The 14,177-nt window shown below is 44.6% G+C and overlaps 1 protein-coding gene across 1 annotated transcript in view; it reads left to right on the top strand.

The window, feature by feature from the left end:
- The first annotated feature begins 4,253 nt into the window (after positions 1-4,253).
- The window catches only part of xkr4 (XK related 4), a 30,157-nt gene continuing 20,233 nt past the window's right edge, over positions 4,254-14,177 (top strand). The window contains exon 1 of the mRNA XM_083781108.1: positions 4,254-5,230. Within this exon, the coding sequence (XP_083637234.1) occupies positions 4,449-5,230 (782 nt within the window). The 5' untranslated portion in view covers positions 4,254-4,448. The remainder of the gene's footprint in view (positions 5,231-14,177) is intronic.

Below are 14,177 nucleotides of genomic sequence, written 5' to 3'. Positions count from 1 at the left end.
ACATAAGTCCCATATTGTAGTTTTAAAGCAGCACTCCATAACTTGACATGACTCCACCTGGTGGAATTGGAACCTGGGTCCTCTCACAGGTGCCATGAAGTTCTATTGTTTGACTAAAAGGGACAGCTTGTTTGAACAGTCTGGCGTTTTGATTTTGATGCAATCAAACTTTTACTCCTAACGAGAATTTTTAGGCTGTGGTATATTATTGATACATTCACAGAGCAGTTTGTCCACCTCTTGTCAATCAGTAATGGTCCATCTCCTACATGACCACAGGATAGACATTTATCAATAGAAGAACAGCTGGGACCTACTACGACCACTGCAAACTATTTCAATAAAATATACCATACAGATGGGTCAAAATATATTTGTATTCACAAACATGTTTATTGCTTGGTCTTTTGCCGCTGCCGAGGGTTGTTCATGTGACATTGTCCTTGCTTACTTCAAAACAGAGATCCCGACTTCAGGAAAATATCAATCAGGTTATGGTGGCCATATAGACTGTGCACAAAGGACCAAGCTGATATACTTGTCATGACATGAATCATGGGAATTGTAGGATTTCAGTGAACAGCAGAATTAGACGTCAATATTTATTGTATGAGAAATGTTGTTGTTTCTAGACTATGATAATCAACAAATAAATGAAACAAACAGCACATCAACACCATATATCAATCTGTACCGTAATCGATTGCTAAACCTTACACACACACACACACACACACACACACACACACACACACACACACACACACACACACACACACACACACACACACACACACACACACAGCACACATTTGTGCATAAATATATGTGCAAATGCATGTTTGTATGTTTGGGCAAATGGGTAGTAGAGGATAGTGGCTTGTCAAATGGTATGCTACAGTATATCCTGATCCTAGAGCCCAGGGGATGGACTCGCTGCAGATTCCTTAATGGGGTTGGCAACCTAAAGTAAAATAATGACAGAACAATGTGATATGAATATATGACGCTGATGCATAACAGTGGTGAAAAGTAACTAAATACATTTACTTAAGCACTGTACTTAAGTACAGTTTTGAGGTATTTGTACTTTACTTGAGTATTTCCAATTTCCAATACTTCTACTACACTTACTCCACTACATCTCGGTGAAATCCACTTTCTATTGTACTGCCCTCTTTATCATGATTGAAGAAAAACACTCTTTGACAAAATACATGTAGGTCGGTCCCTGGATAGCGTTTTAGTTAAATACTTATTTGATAACATTACATTCGTAATTTCATTCATTTTTTATCCATAAAGCCTGGAACTGAAGAAAACAACGTATGCATAGTGGCACTGTGATGGACCATACCAACTAGTTTTTATGAGCTGAGTTCTTGGTTGCGACTGTAGATCGCAGTTTACTATGAATTCCTGCAAAACCTGTCAGTCAGCACCTGTCAGTCAGTCCGTCAGCCACGCCTTGTGGCACGCTCGATATATGGCCAATTAATTCCATGTTGATCTGATCTCATCAAACCCTGTACTGTGTACACTCAATACACTGCCTCCGCTGCCACCCTTAGATCTCAAGCTGACCTGTTCTGACATTCCATATGTTGATCTGACCTCATCAAACCTTGTACACTCAAGACACGCTCCATACATGGCCAGTACAGAATTCATTCCATATGTTGATCGAACCCCCATGCCAAAGTGCCAGCGCTCGACCAGCAGTCTGCTGTCACCCAGGCGGATGCATGCACGCGACCTCGCCCTTTAGGGCGATTATTTAACAATAATTTAACTCCATTTGGTTACCAACTCTCATTTAGCTGGGGACCACCTGGAACCCCTCAAGGATGGTGGTCCTCGGATCACTGGTTAAGAATCACTGAGACAAGACAAGACAGTATTTCCCTGGGAGGTCTTTCAAATAAATTAATCAAAGGGTATTGTGTGCAATGAATCAATCAATTAGAACACATCCAACAGTCCCTCCGGGCTATGGCGTGTATATTCTCTTCCTCTAAAAACATGCTTGATATTGCAAACATTGTATTATATCTGACCCAACTTCAAAGGAACCTCAAAGAAAGGTCGCTGCTTATGTGCGCCGCTCACGTAGCCACGTCGCTCACACACTCACCTAGCTACATACTCAATCACAACCTGACAACCAATGTATTTCCCCCGGATACAATATTTTCCGACCAATCACAACACTTGTTTCATACACGGAGAATGTAACATATAAAGGTAGACGCCTCTTTCCCAGCAGCACTTGCTTTGGCAATGTCCCGGAAAAGACGCGCTGTGATTGAGTATCTTAGAGTAGTCTATATATGTTTTAACTCTATGGCCATGCAGCAGTCACTTGAGTGGCAGCGTAGCAGCGTGCCTTCACGACAGGAGTCCGCTTGACTTCCTCCTCCAGTTGCAGACAGGTCGCTCCATCGAACTGCAGCAACCAATGAGGCATCTATATTTTTTAGGGCTATTAGTGTAGATGTTCGTCTTACACAAACATTCAATTCCTATTGACAATGAATGTCACCATGATACATTTTTGTCATGTGTCTGAGCAAATCGATGTATGATGATAAGAAGTAAGAGCCCCTCACTTCACATGGGTGTGATTTTTTAAGCGCTAGCCCCTCCTATGTCCCCACAAAATGTCCGCAACACAAACATTAAATACTAACCCTTTTTTCAAATATCTATGGAACTAACCATGTTGCTGAAACACAGGAACTAACCATGGTGCTGAAACACAGGAACTAATGGTTCTGAAACAGGAACTAACCATGGTGCTGAAACACAGGAACTAATGGTGCTGAAACACAGGAACTAACCATGGTGCTGAAACTCAGGAACTAATGGTGCTGAAACACAGGAACTAACCATGGTGCTGAAACTCAGGAACTAATGGTGCTGAAACACAGGAACTAACCATGGTTCTGAAACTCAGGAACTAATGGTGCTGAAACACAGGAACTAACCATGGTTCTGAAACTCAGGAACTAATGGTGCTGAAACACAGGAACTAACCATGGTGCTGAAACTCAGGAACTAATGGTGCTGAAACACAGGAACTAACCATGGTGCTGAAACTCAGGAACTAATGGTGCTGAAACACAGGAACTAACCATGGTTCTGAAACTCAGGAACTAATGGTGCTGAAACACAGGAACTAACCATGGTAGTGAAACTCAGGAACTAACCATCGTACTGAAACACAGGAACTAACCATGGTGCTGAAACACAGGAACTAACCATGGTGCTGAAACTCAGCCTCTCTTACCTGATGTTCCGTGTGTCATGTTATCATGCAGATGTGACTATGCTGTTAATTATCATGAAGCCAATGGAACGGCATAACTTGATGGCATATTGACACGTCATAGGCTTATTTATAGCCCACTGTGTGTGTGTGTGTGTGTGTGTGTGTGTGTGTGTGTGTGTGTGTGTGTGTGTGTGTGTGTGTGTGTGTGTGTGTGTGTGAGTGTGAGTGTGAGTGTGTGAGTGTGTGTGCCTGTGTGGGGGGGGATGAATGGTGAACAGAACATTTTTAAACGGAGAAAATTCTGTAGGCTAATTTGATCTAATATGTTAAAGAATGCAATACTTTTCAGAACAGAAATGTCAGTATGCTATTCATCTCTTCATTCAATAACTGACTATAAGCTAACGGATTCCTCATCTGTTTTATTTTAAGATGTTTGCAGCAATAGACCCCCGGTTTGACTATTTAGGTAGCCTACTTGCAGGAGAGAGAGAGAGAGAGAGAGAGAGAGAGAGAGAGAGAGAGAGAGAGAGAGAGAGAGAGAGAGAGAGAGAGAGAGAGAGAGAGAGAGAGCAGGCAAAGCAATGATGTCATAGTTCTCAGCCATGGAAGAAGCATATGGTTTGCAGCCCTTTCTCTGCTAAAGTAGTCGACTCCAAGTAAGGTTACCATTACGTTATTTATAGTCCTATATATCGTTTTAGGCTACATTTTGAGAGGCACAATGTTCATATGGCTAATTATTTACGTTTGTCATCAATAGCGAAACAAACCGTAGTATAAGTTTATGTTCATGTGTATCAATCACAAGGAACCAAAATGTGCAAAGGGGATCTATAGAGATCCACAATGTTCACATTATCACTCATTAACGAATCAAGTAGCCTATAAAAACCATTACGTTGTCAAGCAAAACATTTTTTATTCCATGTTACGCTATATATTCTTTAATTATTTATTTTTCTATGAATAGGCGGCGCTATAACCGAAGTATGACAGAAGAGGAGAGCAGCTAACCCTGCCCAGAAGCCAGAATCGACAGCCGGAGCCTCGAACCCAACCCGTCAAGACAGAAAAGCACAGCAGAGGCACGATAAGAAGGGTGTCGACGCAAGAGGGAAAGGAGGGGAGGCATCAGAGGAGGATACTTGTAGTAGAATATTCAGAGACCCTAACAATGGCGGCTAAATCGGACGGGGTGCTGAAGATTAAGAAGAGCGATGTGGCGTTCACGCCTCTGCAGAACTCGGAGCACTCTGGCTCCGTGCAGGGGCTCAACCCGGCCGGCTCCCAGCCGGACTCGGCGGGCACCGGGGACGGGGATTTCGTGAACGGGGAGTCGAGGTGTTGCGGCGGCGGCGGCGGGAGCTCCAACTCGACGTGCCTTCGACTGGGCAGCAGGGAACGGGAGCAGCCGCAGAAATACACGCTGTGGGACTGCCTGTGGATCCTAGCCGCAGTGGCGGTCTATTTCGCCGACGTGGGAACCGACGTGTGGCTGTCAGTGGACTACTACCTCCGCCGTCAGTACTGGTGGTTCGGACTGACGCTGTTCTTCGTGGTGCTGGGCTCGTTCTCCGTGCAGGTGTTCAGCTTCCGATGGTTCGTCCACGACTTCAGCGCCGAGGAGAGCGGCAGCGCGGCCGGCGCCGGTGGCTCCTCCGCGGGGCCGGGCTCGGGCATCGGCGGTAGTGCGGCAAACTGCTCCCACATGGACGGGAGCAAGTTGCTCAGCGGCTCGGCTTCGCACGGGGACGTCACGGCGGCTGCTCCCCAGCAGCAGCATCACCCGTCCACGCCTCAGCGACAGGCGTCGACCGCCAGCAGGAACACAATGAGCAACAGCAACGCCAGCACCGTCGGGGGCGGCAGGAGTAAAAAACGCTCGGCCTCCTACTCGCTGTTCGTCTGGATCGCTCAGTCCCTCATCCATATTCTACAGCTGGGACAGCTATGGAGGTAAGATGGAATGAAATCATATACAGAGCCGTGTGCGTGTGTGCGCGTGCGTGTGTGTGTGTGTGTGTGTGTGTGTGTGTGTGTGTGTGTGTGTGTGTGTGTGTGTGTGTGTGTGTGTGTGTGTGTATGTCCGTGTCCGTGCGTGGCGCTCCGGCATCTATAGCCTGCGCGCGTGTGTTCTTGGATAAATGAATGAAGGAGTAAACGGAGAGGTACGCTCGGTATATCGTGCCCTGGCAGTAGAGTAGACACACACTCACAGCAACGCAGGGGTCGCTTAACGTTGCCAACTGCTTGTGTTTTCATTAGCCTACACTGCACGGTTTAGGGTATAGTTCATATCCTATACAATCTGCTATTATACGATCTTCTATTATTAGCCCCACTACAGTGACAAACGGGAATCGCCCTGAGTAGCCTATAGCCTATAATATAGGCTTATTTGCTTGCCATTGTTTACACTAGAGGTACAGTACAGGAGCAAAAGACGAAAAGGGTTTGGGCGGGTAGCTGCATGTGGTTCAGGAGCGTGAGTGGCCGTCTGGGAACCAGAAGGTCCCCGATTTGATCCCCTGGCCTTTCTGGCTAGTGGTTCCCTTAAGTGTCCTTGAGCAATACACTAAACTGCATCCAATTAAGGAGCTGCAGTTTGTTGCCTTTACATGGTTGCCTCTGCGTCATCTGTGTGTAAATGCAGTATAGTAGCCTATGTGTAAATGGATGAATGTCAGCAAATTTAGACTAATACAAAGCATTTTCCACTCTCTAAATTTAAAATAAATCAATTAACCCATGGTCTAGAAGCTCAATGTTTGGACCTCAAAATACACTCACATGTGTACATATTCAGGTATAGCGCTGGTCCATAGCTCTAATGCCTTCATTAGAGCTATGTTACTCTTCTCTTCCTGAAATGCAGACCAGCCTCTCGTCTGTATAGCGAAAATATAAAGAACGTTTTACCAACTCACCAATACAAAGGCGGCTTGTGTTATTAGAAAGCCTACTTTCCTTAGTGGACGCATGCACTCTGAGCTCCCCACCATACAACGTATGCACTTTTTGGCCAGAAAGGGATTTTCTTTCTCACCGGAAGAAAAATATACTTTTAGTTGTACTCCACTGCGCCCTCTACCGATATTGCCAAGAAAAAACCACATAGGCAAGATTTTTCCTTCCGGTGAAAAAAATAAATCCCCTTTTGGCCAAAAAGTACCTTTTATATGTGGTGGGGGGCTCAGAGTGCGTCCACTAAAGAAAGTAGGCTTTCTAATGACACAACCCGTCTTTGTATTGGTGAGTATAGCAAAAACATACTTTATATTTTCGCTATACAGACGAGAGGCTGGTCTGCATTCCATGCGAGCGCATAGAAGAGTAATAGCTCTAATGCAAAGACATTAGAGCTATGGACCAGAGCTAACCTTCAGGTAGCCACCATATTGAACATCTCTCCATGTAGCCTATTGTACATGATAATGTCTACAGTTTTTTAATCTCTCTCTCTCTCTCTCTCTCTCTCTCATATATACATATAACATAATATATAGCCTAATGTATAGTCTACTGTAAAGCTCTGTCCAGAAATAATTCTACTTTTTCATAGGTGGTGTGGTGATTCTATTATTTTCTGCTATCTGTGATCTCTATTGATTTGCAGTGTTCTATACTTGCCTGATATTGCACTCAATGTGCAAGCACTGGCTTTAATTATGCTGTGATGAGGTGCGGGGTGATCAATTTAGATAAATACTGTTATTACGAGGCAATTTCTTCATTAATCTGATGATAGATGCTCGTCTATACCATTCCAACCGTAGCCTAATTTTGATTGATACACTGTTCCTCTGTGGCTCCAGCTAAACAATTGGGTGGTTAGGGCGCAGAATGCCTGCTGCAGCATGTTCCCTGTTCCACTCCCGGCCAGCCGGACCATTTGCTATACAGTATGTGTCGTTCCATTGCTCTGTTCACATTTCCCTTGTCTTTCTCTTCACTTGTCTGCGTGAAAAAAATAAGAAAAAGAAAACGGCTTGTTGGCTATAAGGGACCTATGGAAAGGCCATGGGTTCGAATCCAGTTTTTCTTGTGCTTTTTCTTGTGACACTGAGTATACTCCGTTCCCATTGTCTATTGGAATACTCAATATTATCAAATTATAGTAGAAGTATAGTAGTAGTAGTAGATTTGTGTGAATAATACGATCACCTTTACAAATTCAAATATTTACTCTTCTTTTTTTGGGAGGGGGGGGGGTCTGATTTTCAGTGAATTCGATTCCCTGCACCACAAAGGAAACGATTCAAGTGATGTGCGTCTTGCACTTATCTAAAATGCAAATTCAGTGCTCTGTTCTTGATTTTAAAATGCAGATCATATACGCTTTGCATGACATTGTGCATATGTAATCGTCCTATATATGAAAACAATTACTAAAAGACGATTCTAACTCTTTATCTCTCTTAACGTTGTTGACTTGTTGTAATTACTTTTTGGGTGACATACAACAACACAAACTCTTTCACTGACTTAACGCTGTGTCCTCATTATTACCAGTACTCACACGTAACGGTTCAAATCCGGCTTATGACCCCTGCTGTCATGTCATCCCCTTACCCTCTGTCCTCTCTTCATATCTCTGACTAAAATGCTTCTGGTTGTGTTGTTCTGTCATTAGATGAATCAATGTTGGGCACTTTAACTTTTCCTGCCAGTGTACACACAAGGGTAAAACTTAAGTATAGCCAGGACCAGGTCACCACTTTTTGTATTTTTGAGGGGCGCTATAGCCCCTCCTATATACACGTTTAATGTTTGTCTTGTCTAGACAAATGAAAACGCCATTGATAATGGACAGAGTCTAATGTTTGTTTTATCACTAACACAAACATCAAATGCCATTAACAATGAACAGAGTAGGCTACTGTTTGTTTTGTCTGTCACTGAGCAAATCGGCATATATGATGTTATGTTATGATATCGGTGATGTAAGATGATAAGGGTTGGTAAAGCTCCCCTCACTCTTCACGCGGGTGTGATGTTTTGTATATTTGTGCGAACGTTTGGAAGCTTTAAGGGCCTTGCAAATGTGAAGTGAGAAACGCAGGCGTTGTTGCCTGAACCAACACAGGTCTCCTCCAGGTCTGTTGAAGAGGGGCGCAACAACGCAAGCGTAAAAAAAAAAAATCACACCCGTGTGAGTGTTGCAACTCCCCTCTCTCTCCCCCCCCCCCTCCTCTCTCTCTCTCTCTCTCTCTCTCATTAGTAGGCAACAGTGCAGCACTGTCTCTCTCTCTCTGTTTCTGGCAAACAGCGCCCCTACTGGTACTCATTATACTGGTGCTCATTAATGAACACATAGGTGGGTGAACACATAGGACTAGGTGAACACATAGGCGGACACGGACATTGCTGTTCCTTGGAGTGGTTGCACCACTCAAAAAGCTAAACAGAATCCAGGTCGGGTGAGTCGCAGGCGTGTGCGCGTAACAAGCACGCGCTCAACAAATTCACGGGACCGCGCTCACGTAAATAGTTGCTTTGTCGCCCCGCGACTTCTCCGAGCAAAAACGCAGGTCTCATTAAAAATGAACTATATAGGTGCGTTTTATCGCTCCCCGTTTGCAAGGCCCTTAAGAGGGAGACACCTTGTGTATGTGTTAATTTAACTATTCTTTGGCTGTAATGGTCCATTATGACACATTCTGAGTAAAATTAACACTCCTATCCTGTAGAAGAGGCACTGGATTGTGATCTCAGGCCAACTAAGAGGACATGTGTGAGTTTGCCGGAAGATGTCTTAAAATACGAGCACACAAACAATGTATCTCTGGCATACAGTCTTCTGGAAACATCCTGATACTTTGGTCATGGATTCACCCACTAGAAATTGTTCTGCAGCAGTTTTTAGGTCCTGCTCCTGCAGCTGTGGGAGGAAGCAATCAGAATATAACTATCAGGAGACCATACAAACCAAGCTTTGTGAAGCAAAATAATTTAATCCATTATGTAAACAGTAATGGATGGGTTATTGATCAACTCTGCCACAACTTTGTAATAAAACTATCAATCCATTATTAATCACATGCATTCAGCTTTGCCATTTACTGTATCATTCTCTTCATTAAATACCACAGCTTCCTTACAAGCTATTAATGGACCCCTATTTGATTCTTTGTTGTAGACATTTGATGCTGTCTGGTAACGGCGTCATAGTATGGGGCTAAAATTATGTGGCGCTTGCACAAATTGCACAAATAATGTATTGTATTACTGCAAAGATTACGCCCACATTGTAGCTTTGACATCAAATACTTGAAGTAGCCTATAATTGGTCAGGATTCATTTCGTCAAGGTTTAGTTTAGCCTATACGTTTATTTGGACAGCTGGACAGCACATATAACACTACACATTTATTGCAATGTAAATATGGCGGATTTAGCAAGGATGCAAATTTTCATCCGTAGTCCCCAAACAAACAGAAAATAGGCAACAAAACAAAAAGAGTACATAAACATTACCAAGGGGGTACAAACAAGAGAAAAGAAAAGGCCAAATAATGAGATAAAAATAGTAAGATACAAAATACTATTAAAAACGTCTCAGCTGGCCCAGGCCGTAGCGTAACGGTCTGGGCACCGGACTGGTGATCCAGTCGCAGTGTGCCGCGGGTTCGACTCCCGGACCCGACACGGCCTTTACTGCATGTCATCCCCCCATCTCTCTCCCGTTTCCTGTCAGCCTACTGTCTGTCCCTTCAAAAATCAATAAAAAAATATCTTAAAAAAAAAAAGAAAAAAAACGTCTCAGCTCCACATCAGAGATTCTGGGCATCGTCATGGTGTCCCCGACCGGTCACTGGAGTTGTTTTGTGGCCGGCGGCGGGTGGCTAATTATCCGGGGTGGTGCCGGGCCCTCCCAGTTATGTAGGCCGGTGTCCATCTTCACGCAGCAGCCCAGCTCCGCACCAGTGATTCTGGGCATGGTGGTGTCCCCGGTCCCTGCAGGGGTGCATGTGGTGTGGCCGGCGGCCGACATCATGATGCTGAAGCCTGCATGACAACAGAGATGTTGCTTCTTATGATAGGTAATGTTATTTTTTACTGCACTTTGCCGTCATTTGCCAGTTCAGACTAGCCACGTTAACATACCAGCATGCATGCATGCGAGCGTGCGTGTGTGTGTGTGTGTGTGTGTGTGTGTGTGTGTGTGTGTGTGTGATTGTGTCCTCACAGGGATAGAATAGGTGGTGAGGTCTAGGGAACGAATGGAAGGTCCATTTATACATATATATATTTAAGTACAGTACAGCAAGTCAAAACTACATGTGTGAGATGAAACTCATTAATCCCAAATAGTCTGAAATAGAGCAGTGATGAGGTTTCTAGTCACAGAGTCAGGCTGGCAGATAGACTGACAGGCTAGAGAGCTGGGCCTGTATAGTCCCAGATGAGCTCACCATGGTCTCTATTATTAGCCCTCCATCTGGGGACTTCTGTAATAAGATTCACAGTCACATTTATTGTAGTTCTGAGAGGTTATAGAGGCTTGAAATAGCAACTGACTGTAGATTGATTTGTTATGGATTTTAAGTTTAGAATAGATCTAGCTATTTTGGATTCCAACACAGTTGATTGTCGTAACATTATTAACTATTGTGAACAAGCAGAGAACACGATGCACAGTGCATCACTCTGTGTTGTCGGCTTGCCTGGCTTTGCCAGGTTATTGTGCTGAGAACGTGGCGCTTTGTGGAATTTGTGGCGTGACATTTGGCGGTTATTTGCATCTGTGAAATAGGCTCTCCCTTTCTCCCTCTCCCTCTCTCCGCTTCCTCTCTTTCATTCCCACCCATCTTCCCACCCATTAAGTGGTCAGATGGGTGGGCCGTGAATGCTTCTGAGATTATCAAGTGGGCCCTGATCCAGAAAAGGTTGATATGAGAACCACTGCTCTACATGATAATGTTAAATGAAGTTAAGGTTCAAGGTTACTTTATTGTTACACCTTGTGTAGCGGTATATAAAAGTACAATTCCTTTGTAACTGGTCTAAACCTGGTATAGAACGACAACTCCACAACATCCTGTCGATACAAGGAGAACAAATCCAATTCACTTCTCTTCTGTTCTCCTTCCATCCACTCTCCTGGTGAGTCTGTCTTTAGCAACCGTACCCCTGGCTCCACGACAAGTCCATGTATATAGCCTCTACGCACGCACGCACACACGCACACACGCACGCACGCACACACGCACACACACACGCATGCACACACGCACACACGCACGCACACACACACACACACACACACACACACACACACACACACACACACACGCACACACACGCACACGCATGCATTGGGACATGTGAGGCCTGGATCATGGGGCTGAGATGGATGGTGCTGGATCAGCATGAAGGTGTCTTTGCTGGCGCTGTACCAACCGTTGCTGGGTGCGTTTCTTCTCGAGGCCGATTTAAATCCAGGTCATTGGGGTTCTTTAGTGTCTCTTTTAGCTGATCTTTATACCACAGCTTTGGACCATCTGGGTTCCTGCTGGCTAACAGGTTCTGTCCATATTAAAGCAATTGACAGGGCAAACAATAGCCAGGCATCAGGTTGACATGGCAGACCCACCCAGTTGCCACTGTGCTATAGTGTTGCCTTGATGCTGATGGCTTGGAGAATGTCCCAATGGGGAACACAGTCCTGGCAGGAAACACAAGAGGTTTGTTTTTCTACCAAAGGCAGAGTGGACTAGGTTGATGCAGGCCTGGAAGTCATCTTCTGTTAGGCAGGTGCGTGTGGGTGTTGGGTGAAATCACCCCTGAGCTATATCTCAAAGTGACTACTGGTTTGGGCTTGCTGGATGCACGGCCCACCACCTTGTATTTCTGTCAGAAGGCGTTGAGGGGTGAAAACGCCTGCGTGCATGCATGGGTGTCAATATACTAGATAGAAAAACTGCTGGACAACCTTGAGGGGTATACCGTTGATGCTCAACACAGACGGGCAGAGGATGGAGACCTCTCTGTCATCTTGACTTCTGTTTTTTGGGTGATCACAAGACCTAGTGAGTGATTAACAAAGGACATGCATGAGAGCTTGGCTGTGGGTCAGATGCAAACAACTACTGTATATACATATTGCAGCGCCTGAATGTTGCTGACCGCACGCACGCATGCACACGCACGCACACGCACACTACATACACACACAGGCTCTCTTCTCACCTCCTACATGTAAAATCTTTCTAAAGCTCACTAGTAAACACAAGTCTGTTATTTACCCACTCAGGCGGGGCTGATTGTTGCATGGTTGCTTAGCAACATTTGTATTGATGGAATCCTTTTTTCTTTTTTTTATCACCACAATTTTGTAACACATTTATCACCCAGTGCCAATGGCCTACGCTGTAATCCTGTGCGCTACTCTACCTCTCTGCCAACCTGGGGAGAGCCCTGAACTGAGCTCATGCTTCCTTCAATGCATGAGGAGTGAGGATCGAGGCCGCTTCTTAACACCTGACAGGGGGGGGAGTTTCCCCGTTAAGACATGGCGTGTGGAAGGAACACATTATTCCAGCCAGTTCCTTACCCCTCCATCAGGCTGACCAGGGGGAGGCAGTATAAAGACCAGGATTACTGCATTGAGCATAACACGGATGGAGCAAACAACTGCCATTACTTGATAAATAGCATATAGTAATAGTAACATTTTGTGGCCTTGTGCCTACAACCGAATCACACTGTGCTGATGTACTGTACAATATAACAGCACTCCCCCTCGTGTGATATTGATTACTGAAGAGCCTGGAGTTGAAAATGGGCGGAAATATCCTTTCATTATCAGTAAGTTGTAGTAGTATAAGAACATAAATTGTCCTCTTTGCTATGCTGACAGTAACAGGCCTTATATATTGTTTAATAAATACTGGGGGATCAGTGGGATATTTTGTCCTGAAATGCAGTTGGGAATCACCATTGAAACAGCTAGCTATACATTAATGTCCCAGTAGTTTTGTGTGTGTGTGTGTGTGTGTGTGTGTGTGTGTGTGTGTGTGTGTGTGTGTGTGTGTGTGTGTGTGTGTGTGTGTGTGTGTGTGTGTGTGTGTGTGTGTGTGTGTGTGTGTGTGTGTGTGTGTGTACATGCATGCATGAGTGAGTGAGTGAGTGCGTGCGTGCCTGTGTGCGTGCATGCAAGTGTTGAAAGGCTTGCCTGCGTTCTGTTGCATTATTCACAACTTTCTCCCAGCGGTTTATTTCTTTGTGAGAGACAGAGAGCAGAGGGGGGAGGATGAGAGATAGGGGGGGGAGAGAGAGAGAGAGAGAGAGCTAGATGTAGTGGTATAGGATTTCAAATGGATTTCGAATTCAGCATGTTCATTTTAGCACAATTTGCTTTCGATCTTATCATCTCCCATACCTTCATCTGTCCCTTTTCCCCTCGTATTTTTATTTTCTGTCCTCCCTGAGCTGTCAGCTTTAGCCTCCTTGCTCCTTTCTCATGTCGGTTTAGCCCCTGCAACTTCTGCTGCCACGGTCATGCTCTGTGGCTGATGCTAAGTAACTTTTGCATTATTTTTGGAAGGTATTTTTTGCTTTATTAGACAGAACAGCACAGAGGGCCGGACAGCATGTGACACAGGCCTTAAGTGTGTGTCAAAGGCAATCGAAGGTTTTCAACCCTACAAATTCCATTTTACTGTTACCGTTATTATCTACATGAGATAAGGTGTTTTGGTATGACATTTTTTTATTTAACCCAAGTATCCTAGTACATTAACTAACATTTTTAACAAGCCGGATTCAGCAAGTTATGATGATTTTAATTGTGGAGAGACCTCCTGCTTCAATAGACAGCCCCATTACAGTACAGTACAGTACAGTACAGTACAGTACATGGGGCATATACATGCATAAGAAGGCACAGCTAGAAGGCACC

This window comes from Protomyctophum parallelum, assembly GCF_964188405.1.
Source record: "Protomyctophum parallelum genome assembly, chromosome: 14".
Taxonomy (NCBI): Eukaryota; Metazoa; Chordata; class Actinopteri; order Myctophiformes; family Myctophidae; genus Protomyctophum; species Protomyctophum parallelum.
This window is presented reverse-complemented; position numbering and strand designations above follow the sequence as displayed.